The 17,571-nt window shown below is 35.0% G+C and overlaps 3 protein-coding genes and 1 pseudogene across 6 annotated transcripts; 1 reads left to right on the top strand and 3 right to left on the bottom strand.

Moving 5' to 3' along the window:
- Positions 6,026-6,507, bottom strand: LOC104721748 (annotated as a pseudogene).
- Positions 6,767-10,785, bottom strand: LOC104721747 (ubiquitin carboxyl-terminal hydrolase 24). 3 transcript variants are annotated; one of them, XM_010439809.2, is made up of 9 exons: positions 10,634-10,784; positions 10,288-10,391; positions 9,237-9,929; positions 8,961-9,145; positions 8,630-8,880; positions 8,457-8,539; positions 7,614-7,676; positions 7,308-7,484; positions 6,767-7,213 (listed from the first exon to the last, which is right to left on the bottom strand). In XM_010439809.2, exons 2-9 carry the CDS (start codon positions 10,300-10,302, stop codon positions 7,025-7,027), a joined length of 1,656 nt encoding a protein of 551 aa, XP_010438111.1. In that variant the 5' UTR covers positions 10,303-10,391; positions 10,634-10,784; the 3' UTR covers positions 6,767-7,024. The 3 variants fall into 3 exon arrangements, with proteins under 3 accessions (XP_010438111.1, XP_019088199.1, XP_010438112.1); XM_019232654.1 differs by having other exon boundaries at positions 7,614-7,667; positions 8,448-8,539; positions 10,288-10,785; XM_010439810.2 differs by lacking the exon at positions 8,457-8,539 and having other exon boundaries at positions 7,614-7,759; positions 10,288-10,785.
- On the top strand, positions 10,952-13,855 carry LOC104721745. Of its 2 annotated transcripts, XM_010439804.2 has the most exons (9): positions 10,952-11,112; positions 11,281-11,386; positions 11,527-11,764; positions 11,957-11,998; positions 12,493-12,575; positions 12,663-12,764; positions 12,879-13,093; positions 13,280-13,374; positions 13,461-13,855. In XM_010439804.2, exons 3-9 carry the CDS (start codon positions 11,623-11,625, stop codon positions 13,730-13,732), a joined length of 951 nt encoding a protein of 316 aa, XP_010438106.1. In that variant the 5' UTR covers positions 10,952-11,112; positions 11,281-11,386; positions 11,527-11,622; the 3' UTR covers positions 13,733-13,855. The 2 variants fall into 2 exon arrangements, with proteins under 2 accessions (XP_010438106.1, XP_010438105.1); XM_010439803.2 differs by having other exon boundaries at positions 10,952-11,386.
- LOC104721746 (leucine aminopeptidase 2, chloroplastic) lies at positions 14,101-17,085 on the bottom strand. Its single transcript, XM_010439807.2, has 10 exons — positions 16,782-17,085; positions 16,107-16,521; positions 15,794-15,988; positions 15,453-15,678; positions 15,232-15,358; positions 15,059-15,154; positions 14,879-14,956; positions 14,708-14,768; positions 14,437-14,624; positions 14,101-14,339 (listed from the first exon to the last, which is right to left on the bottom strand). The coding sequence occupies exons 1-10, from the start codon at positions 17,013-17,015 to the stop codon at positions 14,208-14,210; spliced, it is 1,752 nt and encodes a 583-aa protein (XP_010438109.1). The 5' UTR covers positions 17,016-17,085; the 3' UTR covers positions 14,101-14,207.

Genomic DNA, 17,571 nt, shown 5'->3' with positions numbered 1-17,571 from the left:
ATACAATTATGGATGTTGTTATATAACTTCATCTACAATCTACAAAAGAAAAAGTTATACGGAATTTTATGTTTAACACAAACATAACTAATAGACAATACTTACTAAAAAAATATATTTATATTCATCTTGGTATACATTTAAATTTGAAAAAATAAATAAATAAATAAATTACAAGTTATAATGAAATCGAGGAAAAAAAGAGAGAACAAAGAGATGCATCTTCATTGGTATTGGCTTCATCAACGATCTAAAGATGCCTCCTCATGACAGAAAAATCGACATGAGAATCTTCGTTAAGTTTAGACATCCTGCAACTAAAAAAATAAAGGTTACCAGAGATTAAATCCTTGCAATAAGTCACCGCTTTTATTAAAACAAGTCACCGCTTCTATTAAAATAAGTCGCAGCGGTAGTTTAGATTATCGCCTGTTTTTTATGGCGACACATAATATGCTGGTAATCCCGTCAAAGTAGCAACGGCAGTTTTCACATTTATTTGGTCACAGTGACATTTACATTTTAGCCGCTGGAAGGAGACGCAGCGGCAACCACATCCTGCGACTAAAAAAATAAAGGTTGCCGGAGTTTAAATCTTTGCAATAAGTCACCGCTTTTGTTAAAACAAATCACCGCTTCTGTTAAAACAAGTCGCAACGGTAATTTAGACTATCGTCTGTTTTTTATGCCGACACATGACGGCAGTTTTCAAATTTATTTGATCACAATGACATTTAAATTTTAGCCGCCGGAAGGAGATGCAGCGGCAACGTAACGAACATGCTTATTATGGATCATCGTAGTATACAGGAACGGCTCAGATTCATAGTATAGGACATCATCTTCAACTGTGTCGAAGTAGGGTGAAAGGCATGAATCATCATCATCATCATCAAAGCTTGAGATTAGGTCTTGTTGCTTCTTGTCATGAACATCCAAGGTATCACTCGTGTGGTCATGAAGAATACGTGTCGCACAAGACAAGGCAGAGCGATTAATCAAAAGAAAGAGGATGATGAAGCTGATTATTGTAGAACCTTTTGTTCAAGTAAATAGAGATACATAGTAAATAGCTATATTGGTTTTAAGTTTTAACAATTGATGCGAAATCATATAATTAGCATCACTTTTTATTGATGTAAATGTGTATCGATTTTTTAAGTAATGTTAATATAAATTATAAATTATATCCATTGTTTAACTGATATAAAATTATATTTTGTATCAATATTTTACAAGTGATGCAAATTAATTGAAATTTATATCAATTGTACTGAATTGATGTAAATCAGATTATTGATGACATAAGTTATTTGGTTAAACTTTATTGTTTGTATCATTCATAAAAATGTATCAAATTTAAATCATTTATTTATTTGACACAAATTAACAAAAGCAAAATGCTTTTTTTTTGTAGTATCATATCACTTGTAACTTCTCTTCTTGAAATATCAGCATGGTTGCTTTCAAAGAAGCTGCTGGTGTGGAGCTTCTCGCCCCTCAAGCTAATGTTTCTACTGTCCAACGACTTCAGCTCAAGGGAAACCGTTGCTCTATTGGGTGGGTATAGTTCTTTTTGTCATGATGATTAACATTAACATGATAACCAAGAGTAGCCACATTATCTGCTTGATTCTGTTTAAAACTTGTCAATTTAACTACGGTAAAACCTTTATAAATTAATATAATATAAATTAATAAACATTATAAATTTTTAGTTGAGTCAATGTAAAAAACAACAAAATTCGATAAAATATTAAAATAATATTTTTTTTGAAATCCTATGTAAAATATGATCTCAATAATATCATAAATTTAATAATCATGTAAATTTACATATATATATATATATATATTGATATAATAATGTATGAATCTCCTAAAACTCATTTCTATAAAACAATTTTCAAACTATAATGATATAAAATATTGTATAACATGTCATATGTAGATATGCATCATTTACAAATTGATAATTTGACAGACTATTAAAATATAAAAATTGATATTATTATTTATAAATTTGAATTTATGTATGTCATGTGTATAAGTGAATTTGATTATAGTATTTATAATTTATTGTCATTAATGTTTGTCTCCCAAGCAGCCAAGACAAGCATACACAGGTCCATGAGAGACCAATATAGAGAAGAGAACCTAGGCATAGCTCCGTCTCTTGTACGCCTCAATGCTTATTCCTCTTTTCTCCTAATCCCATACGATGAATCTTTTTTCTTTGTATCAGATTTGAGTGTTCATGTAGAATTTGAATTTCTCTATAGATTTCGGCTGTTTATAATTTGCATGTGTGTGATTTTGTTCTTGACCAATTGGGTATTTGGGTATATTTTGGGAGTTGATTGCTTAATCTTAATCATCTGGCGATTGCCGATTTGTGATTATCTGGGAGTGTGCTACTGTCATTGTTAATTGCTTAGTGTTGGGCGTGTGAATGTTAATTGCTAAATCTTGTTCCCAGTTGCTTTATCTTCTTTTCATGTGAATTAACTTTTGCACTCACTGCCACCTAAATTGTTAAACATTTGGGAATTAATTTGCTTATCAGTTCATGATTAATAGACTTACTGAACTAGCAAACTATATGTTTTACAGTAAAATCTCATGTTTTCCTTACATAACTTTTTGATTGAAACCGTATATATGCTGATATAATAATATATGCTTTGAAATTTGGGCTTCTTGACCTAGAGTGCATACCAATCAAATTATATTTTACCAATCAATCTTGTTCCCAATTCTAACTTTGCGTGCTACTGTCTCATCAACGCATACCAATCAAATTATATTTTAGGCAAAAAGATTAAGATCATGTGTTCAATATATGTACATTAAAACCTATATAAATTAATACTATATAAATTATTTAACACAATAAAATAATAAATTTAGCTTGTCCGAGTCGGAAGTGTGTAATAACAAAATTCGATAAGATAATAATATTTTTTTTTTTGAAATATCAATGTAAAATATGGTCTCAATAATATTATACATTAATAATCTTGTAAATTTACACACATATATATATGCTGATATAATAATGTATGCTTTGAAATTTTAAATTTTCTCCTAGAACTCATATCTATAAAACAATAGTTATGTGGTGTTTTAAAATTATAATGTTATAAACTAATCTATAACATGTCATAAAAATAGCTAATAATTTTTTTAAGTTTTCAATTTTTAGATATGCATCACTTTCATTTTTATAGTTTTATAGGCTATTATAATACGATAATTAATATTATCATTCATAAATTTGAATTTAAGTATGTTATGTGTATCAATGAATTTGTTTATATAATTTTTAATTTTTTTTGTCAATAATTTTTTTAAAATATTAAAAATTTAGTTCGAAAACAATAAAACTTATAACATTACAAAGTCTAATCTTATTTTGCTAAAATTTTCTAAATTTATAATTTTTAAGAATTTAAACAATTAAAATATATCTATAAATGAATAATTATTAATTTACACTATAAAATAATAAATATTAATTTATAGATAATTAATATCACTATAAATTAATAAAATGGTATAATTCCAACATTATTAATTTATAGATGTTTTATTGTAGGTTCAAAATATGTTTTCAACAAAAAATAATACCACAATCATAGATCAGCATTTTTTTCTTCTTTTCTATTTATAGTTTCAAAGAATAATAATCTACGCATCACGATCATGGATATCACATATTGGGGTTTCAGTAAACTTAACAAGCAATTCTTGCCATCAGTTCCACATTAAACGTCAAGACTTGATGATGCTCACTAAGAAAATGTAAAGATTGACTAAATTATGATCAGATTGATATGCATTGTAGTTGAGTTTGTAAAATTAATGAATTATGCAAGAAAAGAAACCTTTCATACGAAAAACAAGTTCACACAAAGAGTCAATGTCATATTGTTCTTGATTATTAAATGGCCATCTCTCTAACATTACATATTCTTGTAACACTAGTTGATTGGTCTGAGAGAAAGGGCATCCCAAAACATATATGCATGAGGATATTGCACACGAGTTACTCACGAGTCATGTGTTCACGGTATAGATCTTTGCATCAGTTTCTTCCGTTTCAGGAAAAAAAAAACGTATGCTAAGGAGACATTGAAGGTCTCGTAAAGATGGCTAGCTACATGAAGTACTGGAGAATACATTGTCACACATGCCAAATATACTATTGTATCCTCAACTACACGAAGAATATGTATTACATGACCACATGCATGAACTATATGATGTTATGGGGTCAACACCATAGACATATAAACTGGTCGACTTACTCCGGCGAAGACCGACGTTGACCCAGCGTTGACCAAAAAAAATTCAATTTATTTCATTAAAAATTAAATAAAAATTATTATATTAAATCATTTATGGTTTTTAATAATTTAAAAAATATTCTACTCAATATATAAATATTTTTTATATATCTCTAATATATTCATTATTATAATTAGTTAATTTTCAATTTTAAAGCTAAACTAATAGTTAAATGAAAATCATTGATTCTTTACTAATAATTTCCAAAAATTAATAATATAAAGGCATTTGCAAAAATACTCTTATTCTATACTCTTTTGCAAACATACCCTCAAATCAAATATATTTTTTTGCTAAAAGCAATATTTTGTATATTTATCTTTTACATATTAAAAGTAAATATTGGGAATTTTTTGTTGTTGTTTACATGTTATTAGGAGTATGTAAATTTTAAAATAAAGAGTATCTAAAATTTTGTATAACATTTACCATGCAAACTTTAGAGTAAAGAGTTATATACTCAATCTTTTACATATTATTTTCTAATGAAATTAGTTGAATTTGATTTTATTGATTTTGTAGTATTTAAATAATCTGATTATCAGAGATTTATATATATATATATATATACATATATATATATATATCTTGAAAATAAGATAAATGATTTTTATATCTTGAAAATAATTATAATGATTTTTATTTAACTATTAGTTTAGCTTTAAAAATAAAAAAGGGAGATTCTCAAAAATAGCCCCAAAATAAGTTTTTTTCCAAATTTAGCACAACATCTCTAAAATTCCAAAAATAGCACAAATTAATCTTTCAAAATTAAATCCTAAATTCAAAATACTAAACCCTACCCCACAAAACTATACCCTAAATGTGAAATTGAGAACCCAAACCTAAAAAAAAAAAAATCTAAAAATTAATTTTAAATATTTTAATGTGTTAAATAGTGCTATTTTTGGAAATTTTTGGAATGTGTGCTATAATTGTCCATAAAACTTGTTTTAGTGCTACTTTAGGGTATTTCTCTAAAAATTAACTAATTATAAGAATGAATATATTAGAGATATATAAAAATATTTAGATATCGAATATAATATGTATTTTAATCAGGAAAAACCATAAATGATTTAGTATAATAATTTATTATTTTTGGTTTTAAATATAAAAAAATAGAATACTTTTTTTGGGGTCAATGATGGTCACTGACTCCGGCGAAGACCGAGGTTGACTCCGGCGTTGACCATCATTGACTCCAAAATAAGTATTCTACTTTTTTTTTTAAAACCAAAAATAATAAATTATTATACTAAATCATTATACTTCGTGTAATTGAAGATACAATAGTATACTTGGCATGTGTGACCATGTATTATCCGGTAGCTAACCATCTTTTTTTCTAATTGTTTTCCTTTTATTTTCACAACGGTAATAAGGTTTTTCCTTCTTTTTTAAGTCATATTGAGATACACAATTAAGATATTTACACAAGAATCACATCTCTTGGACATGGAGCAAAGAATTGGAATTGAATAATATTGCTGCAACAATGACGTGAAAAATTCAATAAAATATAAATAATTAACACAACAATCTTTTTGAGTAAGGTTTTTCCTTCTTTTTTAAGTCATATTGAGATACACAATTAAGATATTTACACAAGAATCACATCTCTTGGACATGGAGCAAATAATTGGAATTGAATAATATTGCAGCAACAATGACGTGAAAAATTCAATAAAATATAAATAATTAACACAACAATCTTTTGAGTCTCATACAGATTTATTTACCCTTGCAGAACATAGGCTTGTGATACAAAAGAAAGCTCTAAAAGATAAATGCGTCAACAATAAAGAGAAACAGAAAAAGAATGACAAGGAAATCAATCCTCCATAGCCAATCCTCGCCGTAGATGTTAAGACGCTTGGTATGCAAGTAAGCATAGTATGCGGATTTGACATCCTCGTTGATTAGGTCACCAAAATATGTCGTTTTAGTGTCAATCTTGTTGATTAGATCACCAAAATATGCCAATATGGCATTCTCACTGATTGGGTCGTATTCCTCAATTTGATCATGATTTCTTTGGACTCCATCACGAATGACTTGAAATTTCCATTCATTGAGAGCCTCTGAAGCTCCCACAAAAAGCAAGACCAGGAAGATGATGAAGAAAAATCTGATCTCTTCCAATCTAGTTTACATTTAATTTGTTGTTCTAGTCTTGTAGATTAAGCTATGTAGCTAGGTGTTTTTTTCCCCGTGTAGAAGAAAGAAATCTTTAGGGAATGGTTTTGTGATTGTGTGTGATGCACACATGTGTTTTTTAGTAATTGATAGACCGACTTTACTTTATTAATTTGGCTTCTTTCAACGTAAATTCCAAATCAAAACATGATTTGACTGTTTCAATGTTTTGCATCAGGAAAAAATTAAACAATGTTTTTATGTCAACTAAAGACGATTTTGTTGGCAACATGCGTAAGACATGAATTTTTGAATAATAAGTCTATAAAGTAACAATAAAAATCAGATTAAAACACCCATCAGGAATCATAACAAAACTTTCAGTGTAATCCAGGTACTCTAAAAACTATTTACCTATCGAGATTCCTTCTTTCAAAGTTCTAATATGAGAGAACCAGAGTATATCGTGAGACTAAGCCGAGAATGATTTTACTCTCCGTTCTCCGACCATGGAAATTTCTTGTCTCTGATTCTCTTACACTTGTTTGTAGAAAAGGACATACGCTTGGTCGTGCAACACCTGTTTTGTCCCTATGGCGGTCACCGACGCATCATCGAACCTTAGCCACTGATCATTCTTTCGTCGCGCATCTGTGGTGTAGTGCCCTTTTGAAGGATCCCCTCCATGGTGGGTAATCGTTGCCACAAGTTCATATTTTAAACTCTACACAAAGAAATTCGAGTAGTTCACATCAGAGGATATCACATAGAGAGTAAGAGAAATGTAAACCATAGACAGTTCTGTTTAGACTTTAAACCTCATTGGATGAAGAAACAAGAAGGCTGCGGTTTAAGTTGAGTTCGAGGGGAAACTTAACGCGTTTATGCAACTTAGTACTCCCTTGGCTTCCGTAGCTAAAACGCATTAGGTGTAGTATCATTATCTTTGAGAGTTTCTGTATCTTTATCGACTTACTAGCACTCACTACACCAGCCTGAAATGAGAGAACTCCAACAAGCAAAGAGGCCAATTATTATTAAAAATCCATAAGAAAATCTTCTGGACTGGTATCAGAACTGTATTAAGTGAATATCACATGGTCCTAACATCCCACAACGTTTACCTTCCCAGTAACCGAGGCTCTATATCCTTCAAGATCTTCTTGGGCAGAAAACAACTGCAATGCCTCTTCTATTCTAAGCACGCCTTCCGGGTGAATATCAAGGTGAAGTAAGAGATATGGCTGCACAGTAGCAGAAGCCTTGCTCCCTGTACAATAAATAACATATGAGTGTCTGACGAAACAGACATTCTATTGTTTAAAAGAGAATTTAAAATGGTTACAAATAATGCAAATACCTTGAGCCTTCACTACGCTTCTTAGCTGCCCACCAAATATATCACTGAGCTCAGACGGAACAAAGCTTTGTGTCCTTGTCACAGCTGATTTGTTTTTGGGTCCAACTGTTTCCCATTCATCGTCCTCATTGGGTGAAGAAACAACCAATGAATTAGGAGCAGTAACTTTGGGGGAGTGTTCCCTGAGTTTCAACAATTCATCATGCATTTGGTCCATTATAAAACTCAAAAACTCTTGAGCATCTTCTTGCCTGCCAATACACGCACACAAAGTTAGAATTGGGGCCAGAGGAAACATCAATATCTTAGACAGTGTAAGGGAGTCACTAACCTTGGCCTGCCAGACATGTTGTTGAGTACATCTGGGGTAAACTTTCTAAGGACTCCCTCGAACATGGCAGGTGTAAAAGGTCTACCAGCTTCAACGACGGTAACATTATTTCTGATGCTGGTATTGCTTGGCACATCTAATTCAGAGATGAACTCTGAAAATGCAGTTAAGGTTGGAGACTCAGCCTAAGACGCAGAAAATGGAACAACCACGATTAGAAAACGAATATACGAAATAGAATTTCAATCATAAAAAGAAGNAAAACAACTGCAATGCCTCTTCTATTCTAAGCACGCCTTCCGGGTGAATATCAAGGTGAAGTAAGAGATATGGCTGCACAGTAGCAGAAGCCTTGCTCCCTGTACAATAAATAACATATGAGCGTCTGACGAAACAGACATTCTATTGTTTAAAAGAGAATTTAAAATGGTTACAAATAATGCAAATACCTTGAGCCTTCACTACGCTTCTTAGCTGCCCACCAAATATATCACTGAGCTCAGACGGAACAAAGCTTTGTGTCCTTGTCACAGCTGATTTGTTTTTGGGTCCAACTGTTTCCCATTCATCGTCCTCATTGGGTGAAGAAACAACCAATGAATTAGGAGCAGTAACTTTGGGGGAGTGTTCCCTGAGTTTCAACAATTCATCATGCATTTGGTCCATTATAAAACTCAAAAACTCTTGAGCATCTTCTTGCCTGCCAATACACGCACACAAAGTTAGAATTGGGGCCAGAGGAAACATCAATATCTTAGACAGTGTAAGGGAGTCACTAACCTTGGCCTGCCAGACATGTTGTTGAGCACATCTGGGGTAAACTTTCTAAGGACTCCCTCGAACATGGCAGGTGTAAAAGGTCTACCAGCTTCAACGACGGTAACATTATTTCTGATGCTGGTATTGCTTGGCACATCTAATTCAGAGATGAACTCTGAAAATGCAGTTAAGGTTGGAGACTCAGCCTAAGACGCAGAAAATGGAACAACCACAGATTAGAAAACGAATATACGAAATAGAATACCAATCATAAAAAGAACAAAGCAGGTCACAAACCTTTATAATATCTTTAAGTTGTATTCCCTGGAGGAGCTGCACAAAAGGAGAACATGAAAGCAACGCTTGCAATGTTGCATTGAGGAAGCACAAGTTCCCAGCATTTATCAACCCTCTAGGTGTAAAGTCTTTAACAGGTGGAACAGGTTCAGTAGGAACCATCTGGTTTTTCTTTCTTTTTATGCTGCCAGATGAAGAATCACTTGAGAAATTTTCACTATCCAGAGCTTGGAACTTTGAGCTTGAAACTTTGTACAAAGAATCACTCTCACCATCTGACAAACCCAACTTATCCACACCAGTAGGATCCGTCTCCACCGCCACATCATTGTTGAGAGATTTTCTTTCAGAGACCTCTTTAACGATTCCATTTTCTCCCACATGCTCTGGAACTCTTGAGGAGTGTTTTCTTGGGAGAGTCGCATCATTATCAACAATCTTATCAGAGTTGACAGGTATAGAAGCATCAAGTCTCTTTTGAGAGCTAGAAGGACGAGATTTAACTGTCCCATCAGCTTGACCTTTCTTCAACTCGCCATTAGTATTTACTGAAGAATTCTCTGGAACAAGATTCAAGGAGCCGAATTGTAAACTTTCCACAGACTTGTCTTTATTATTCTGAGGATCCTTAACGGGTTTCTGCTCAAGAAATAACCTGGTTTCATGTTCTGTAAAGGATCCAAACACAAATACCTGCCATCAACCAAAGAAGAATTAAAGGAGAATCATATACAGAGCATTTAAGAATCTCGGATATACATTGACCTTCAGATAACAACCATTATATCAACTACAAATTGATCAAAAGTAAGCTATAAAAAGATAAGTTCACAGTTCTTGATTGAAACAAGATCAAACACTTAATAAACTGCAATAACACTATCCCCATGAAACAAAGCCACCTAATACTAATCTGTTCTTTTTTAATTTGGTGAGCGAGTAAGCTCTAAATGCAACTCTGCATCGTTCTCTAGACCATGAGAACTAAACCTTACGGGATACAGCATAAGTGAATTTAAACTCAAGTGGGGGGGGGGGGGGGTAAACATACCTTCTTTTCAATCATATTTGGAACATACAACGCAACGGAGAAGAAATCGAAGAAGCGCAGCACGACAAGAAGAAGAAGAAGAAGAAGAGCCCAAAAGACGCAATCTGATTCAGAGAGAGATCCGAAACGAAAGAAGCATGAGAAAATTCAAAAGAGAAATAAAAATCTAGGGTTTGAGGCACCAACAACCCTGGATTAGAGTCGTGGAGTTGAGAAGACATGAAAGGGGGAAGGAAGAAAGAGAGGATTTGTTCTTCTCTGCAAATTCGTAATGGGGAATCATCCGAATTTGGGGAGGAGCTAAGCAAAAAGAGATAGAGAGATAAGAGAGAGAGGAGACACGGACCTTTAGGGATTTGAGAAAATAAATTAGGGTTAGGTTTCGTTTCTGCTTCTGTGTCTTTCTTTTGTCAGGTAGTTTTTTGGAGGAGGAGGGGACGGAGCTTAGCTTAGCTTAGCGAGCGCCGTGTTTGGATGGATCTTCGTCTCCTTTTCTCGTCAAACGCGTCGTCGCGTCCTATACGCTAAAACCAAAAAATTCATCTCGGTTCGGTTTTGGTTTAATTCGGTTTTCAACAAACTGTTTTGTAATAATTTAGACTTTACACTTACCTGTTTGGTCTGAAAAACTTGTGATTTGGTATGGTTTGGTGTGTGACTTTGTACTTGTAAAAAACTCACATTACATGACATCACATGCCTCTCTAGTGTGGTGGTTCTATGATGTCTCGGGTTCGAATCTTGTCTACTTAAATAAAAAGTACAGAGAGACCAAAAAAAGACGGTGACTTCATCACCGGTCCGTCCTTCTCCTCCGACGAATAAGTTACTCTTCTCCTTCTTCTCCCATTTCTTCCGATTTATGTTTATGTTTTGCTGATTTAACATGTTGATGAAGCTGAGATTGGCAAATGGCAAAAAGGTTTTGCAATTTATATTAGGAAAATGGCATTATAACAAGATCTTGCTAATTTTATTTATATAATCAAAAAGGTTATATGACTTTCCCATATTATCCGGCGAAAGTGGTCAAATGAACCAGACTTTAATTTCGTCTTCTCCACAGTCTTCGCTGTTGATAAGAGTCTCAGAGAAGAAGGTTAGTATCTGATTCGTGGTGGACTCCAAATTTTTTATTAATATTAAAATATTGATTGATTTCTTCGATTCCTGAGCTGTTTTCACATAAAATTGTATCATTTTTTTTTTTCTGTGGAGTAATTATTGAAAATCATGTAGGTCACGACGACGATGAGCTGCTGCCTAATGTGAGAGACCTTTGTTTTTGTTTTTTTAATTATTCGAAGAGAGAAAGAACACCAGGAGACAAAGAAAATGACTGTGTCTTTGAGTGTGATGACATTTAATCTTCATGATGATCAACCTGAAGAAAGTCCTAACTCATGGCTCAAAAGGAAGGATTTGTGTCTCAGTGTCATCACTAGTTACTCCCCCATCGTTCTCTGTACCCAGCAAGGTTCTTTTCTTTTCTTGCTCAGTCAGACGGATCAATGCTTGTTAGATCTTTATTCCTTCATACTGGTTAGATCTTGATTAGTGATCTGGGTATGTTTTGATCTGTCGATGAAAACTGGAAATGGGTTCTTGTGCCTTTGCCTTATGGATTATTGAGCAGGGATGTGACTATCTTTTTTTATCTTTTGTTTAGGTGTGCAGTCGCAGCTGGATTATCTTCAGCAGGGCTTGCCAGGTACAATACTATTGAGTTAGGTGTAATTGAACTCTGTTTGTATGTGGTAGTTTATCAGACTATTTGATATCTGCTACTTCTTAAAGCTCAGAGACCAGTGTGAATCTTGATATCGATCATGTACTACTCTTTGTGTTCTCAGTTTGCAATGTGATACTGCTGAGATCTAGATTCAGTTCTATTTTTAGTCTATGTTGGTATTGGTTAAATCTGTATCCTTTTTTGCATCTAGTTCAAGTTAGTGTTTTAAGCTACGCAAACCAGAGTCTAGTGCACTTGAATCCTTTTGATGTGTCTTTTGTGTGGTTATGGTATGCATATTTTCACTTGCTCGCAGCGATTTCATTGAGATGATGGTGGCATTTTTTTTATCTGGTTTTTGTTACAGTACTGAACCAAGGAGCTAGCTTCTAGTTTCACATGCCTTAATAATAATACTTCAGTTTGCATTGTTTCCTTGGACTTAAACAGATGTTTGTACTCTTTGCTTGCAGTGTATGATCAGTTTGGCATATCAAGAAAAGGGCCTCAGGATACTAATGATGAACACTGCACCATCTTCTACAACAAGGAAAAAGTATTCATTCGGTTGATATAACAAAAAAATAAAACCTTCTTGTGTTTTTTTTCCCCTGACTAATACTATACTCTATGCTAATTGAAGGTAGAGCTGCTAGAGGGTGGAACTTTTTGGTTGTCAGAGTCGCCCTCAGTCCCTGGAAGCACAGCATGGGGTTCTGTAGTTCCTTGTATAGCAACATGGGCCATATCCTGATTACTCGTAGGGTTGATTTTAGCTAAACTGTAATTAGATTAGTGTATAGATTTGATGTTTATGTCCCATATATCAGTATCTTGGTTTCTTTGACAAGCTGCCTACACATTTCAACTGAAAGGAGCAGAGCCGCCGGGTTTTTCGTTTCAGATAGTCAACACAAACTTGGATAAAATCAGCCCTCGTGCCCGTAGGCGCAGTGCTTTACTCACATGGCAACACATAGCATCATTACCTCCCACTTTGCCAGTTGTGTACTGTGGGGGATTCAACACACAGAAAGAATCAACCACCGGGAGATTTCTGTTGGGCAGATCTAGGTACCTTAATATCACTTTTGAGAAGATTTTGCCTTTTTACTTATCTCTTATCCTTTCAGGGTTCCTATGCAGTGCAATAATGGCTAACCTATTCTACACACTGATCAACTAGTTTCAAATCAAAGCTATACAGTATCCTTATTTAACTGATGATAAATGGGCTTTGGGCATTGATTCAACTTGCAGAGAGCACGGTGTGGTAGGGGATATGAGAGACGCATGGCCAAGTGCACGAGTAAGAAAAAACACTGCTCTCATAAGAACATATCATGAATTCAAAGGTATGAAGCATTTCACCCTCGCATGAGCCATTAGAATCATTCATCTCTAAACCTTCTATATCATAACATCTTGGTCCTTTGTTCAGGTGACAAGCAGGGAACGGTCGAGCTCTTGAAGCTAATATTTAGAGCGTTATGCCTCTGCTGGGACCGACAAACACAAGACCTACACACGGATTGGATACTTTACAGAGGTAGATCTATAGTTCCTGTAATGTGTGAGGTGGTAAATGATAAGATCGACGACTTGTATCCTTCATCTCACTACCCTATGTTTGCTGAGTTTATGCTTCCTCGTTCTGTAAGAATGCTTGAACCTACTCTTCCTGCTTCTACCCCTGCTCAAGAGGAAAGCTAGAACACATATCCTGTCTTGCTTAAGCTTTGGAAAATGTTGATTGTTGTGGAAATGAGCTCTGTTTTTCTCTCAGTCTTAGATTTTGAGCTAAACTTCTTTATAAGAATGTTTTTGTTTTGTTTCTATTGTGATGAACAACAAGAAGCTGAAAATAGGGCTTAATTATTCGATTATTGATTCAACTAAAACGATGCTATTAACTAAAAACACCAACAAATCTTTAAGTAAATGTGAGTGTTATAATCTAGTCTAAAACTGTACATGTATGTATATATTTAACCTGATTATTTTGATAGGTTAACTAATTATTTGATATAATAAACTCATTTATATTCGGGCGTCACAGAATTTACACAAACTCACAAAGCAAAGAAGAAAACTAAAACCCTTTATTAAACCTCTGATATGTTAATACAGTATTTTATTTCTTTTTCATAAACCACTCAGAGTACGATAGTAAGTCACCAGGTTTCATTTAAGAAGAGGAATTGTTCTGAACCCACTCAACTAGCGTCGCAACTCCAAACCCAGTTGCAGTTTTCTTCTTCTCGTTCCACACCGGTCCAGCCATATCTATGTGCATCCACTCAACCTTATCGTCCACAAACTGCAACCATTCACCGAATCCAGTTCTTTGTTAGAAAGCAATAATTTAAGTTCTTTGAAGTGTGTTCTTTTGTTTCTACTCTTTATAATATTTTCACCTGTTTCAAGAAGAGAGCTGCGGTGATCGATCCACCAGCACGACCTCCCGTGTTAACCATATCTGCAACACCTGATTTCATCATCTCCCAGTAACTCTCTTCCATCGGCATCCTCCATAGCTTCTCTCCACTCCTCTCTGATGCAGCAATCACCTCTTTTGCAAGCTCATCACTAGATGTATATATGGCTGCACAAAACAGAAATCCAAACCGATATTTAACCATCATGAGTCACTGTTATGCTGTTTACTTTTAACACAACCCTATGTACCTGCCATTGATGTTCCAAGGGCAATAATACAAGCCCCAGTTAACGTTGCAAGGTCAACAACCTGCAAGCATATACTACACAAGTTAAGGGAAAAAACAACAGAAAGAATGTTTGAATTATCCTCGTCTTGCTTCTATGTATTGATTAGTGGAGGAATCTTTCAAACAATACCTTATCGACACCTTGGTTGCAAGCATAAACTAGAGCATCAGCAAGTGTCAGTCGACCTTCGGCATCTGTGTTGTTGACCTGTACAATACCGCCATCAATTAGTTTGGAATAAGAGAAAACAACGGAAAGCTCGGACCTTTTGAAGCTGAACGCATTTAGGGAACAGTGTTATTATAATACCTCAATTGTCTTTCCGTTTGAGGCTGTGATGATATCTCCAGGTCTCATTCCGGTACCACTTATCATATTCTCACAGGCTGCGACAATGAAGTGCACCTGATTGTGCAAAGAAACATTTTTTAGGTACATTCACTTAACTCAGAAACTCAAGCTTCTTCTTCTGATAAACTTACCTCAACACCAGGAGGCTTAATTTGACCGATGGCTTTTGCAGCGCCAAGAACAGCGGCGGAACCTCCCATATCGAATTTCATGAGCTCAATTAAGCAGCCAGGACCGGTCTTAATGTTGTAGCCACCGCTGTGAACAAAAACCATATGGTCAATAACAAATACGAATTAAAGAAAAAGAGATTGATACAGCAAAAATAAAAGATAACTGCTCTGGAGATTACCTGTCAAATGTCAATCCCTTTCCAACAATAGCAAGTTTGGTCTTGACAGGGCCACTAGAAGGTTTGTAGACCAGGTGGATGAAATGAGGTGGATTAGCTGACGCAGCAGCAACAGCGAGATATGAACCCATCTTCAACTCTTTGCATTGCTCCTCGTTCAAGATGTTTGCAGTCATGACATCACTGTACATGGAAGCCAGCTTTGAGGCCTCCTCAGCTAGTACAGCTGTAAATTACAACGTCGCAGCAGATTAAAGACCAATTTCGTATCAAACTTAATGTACATGATCCTCATATTATAAAAAAATTCTAAATACTGATACTCAAGAAACAAGCCATACCAGGAGTGAGAACATTGGCTGGAGAATTGACGAGTTCCTTCCCGAAAATTACGCCATAAGAAACATCTTCAGCATACTTAAGCTTCTTCTCTAGCTCAGGTCCAGTGCCAAAGCCAATGATATCCACCGATTTGAGAGATGGTTTCTTTGACTCAGACTTATATCTGCAGTCTTCAAACAAACCGAGTACTGTGCCTGAATAAAGTAACCACAAAAAGATTAGTTCCAAAACGTTAATGAAACTAACCCTTTACAAGTTCTAATAAAAGAGAAAAGATAACTATAACAACAACAACAACAAAAAAACAAATACCTGATGCTATGGCTGAAGCAGAACTGAGCTTGGATTCATTAGAAACTGTCTCAGAGGAGGCGAGAACAACAGCAACACTGCTAGCTTGAGAAGCTTTAGCAGCTGCAGCAACAGCCTCACCTAGACTCTGAAAAGCCGAAGGAGATGAAGCAGATTTTCCAAGACCAATCAAACCAACCCGCTTCGACCCGAGACCCGGAAGCCTAAGTACTGTTGATTGGCCAGGTTTCCCGGAGAAATCTTCCTCAGACGAGACATCAGCTAGAAGTCCACCCAAGTGCGCATCAAGCTTCTTGAGTATCGGGTTTTCGAACTTGGAGTTGGCATCCTTAGTCATATCTTTCTCCGTCACTCCAACAGCGAGTATATCACCTTTCCATTCAGTCACGTCCATCTCCTTCCCGGAAAATGAGATCTGAAACAGAAAAATCCACGAATCAAAAACCACATAACTAATCTCTGACTATTCTATGCTTGACCATGATCGACTGATTACAAATCTTTGATTATTCTATGCTTAACCACAATCGATTACGAGATCTGATCTAATCACGAATAGTAACGCGACGAGCAAACAATCAAATCAACACAAAAGATCTACAAAGCAAGTCACTAGAATCGACACATAGATAGTAAAATCGAAGGATGATGCCATAAGCGATCAGGAAAAAAAACCTTAGGATGATCGACGGAGTTGGCATGAGTGAGGCCGAGAGTAGCTTGTGCGATTGTATGAGCCATGGCTCTAGAAGAAGAGTAGAGAGGCGTGACGGCGAAAGCGAGTCTAAGGCGAGACGGCAACTGGAATCGAACTAAGCAAGAGGAGAGAGACGACGGAGAAGAAGAGAAGGAGCGGAAAGGGAAGCGAGAAGAAGAGGAAGCGAAAGAGGTTACCAGAGTGACGGCCATTTGAGAAGAGCACTGAGCTTCTTATATTTATAAGGAGAAGAAGCCGCCGTGTCCTCCTCCTATCATCTCTCTCTTTCTTGTTGACGATGATTATTCTTTTACTTGACTCACTATTTCGTCTTATCCGACCCGACCCGATCCAAAGCCCAAAGGCTATTTAGAAAAGCCCAAAACAATTTGGTTCATGACAATGGTTTTTGTGTAATAGGTTTGTTTTTTATTATGAACCCAATAGTCACAGTGGAACAAATCTAGAGTTTGAATGTAATGTAACTTACATTTATTACCAATTTTACCACATAGTTTTCTATCTGTGACTGAGATTGGCATATAGATACAGCAAACTGATGATAAGAGAGATGCTCGTGAACACCAAAAAAAAAACATAACTTATACCACAGGTACATACTACAAAATACAAATCATATCAGAAGACAAGGAGTGAAGGGAGAGAGATGTTTCCGCAAATCTTTTATTTCAAAAATAAAGAAGCAACAAAGAGGTTGAGCGATGAATATCAATGGATGTAAGTTACCTCCATTCTATGTCGGTGTAT

The sequence above is a fragment of the Camelina sativa genome, chromosome 11 (genome assembly GCF_000633955.1).
Source record: "Camelina sativa cultivar DH55 chromosome 11, Cs, whole genome shotgun sequence".
Taxonomy (NCBI): Eukaryota; Viridiplantae; Streptophyta; class Magnoliopsida; order Brassicales; family Brassicaceae; genus Camelina; species Camelina sativa.
Note: the sequence above shows the minus strand (reverse complement) of the source record. Positions and strands in the feature narration are given on the sequence as shown.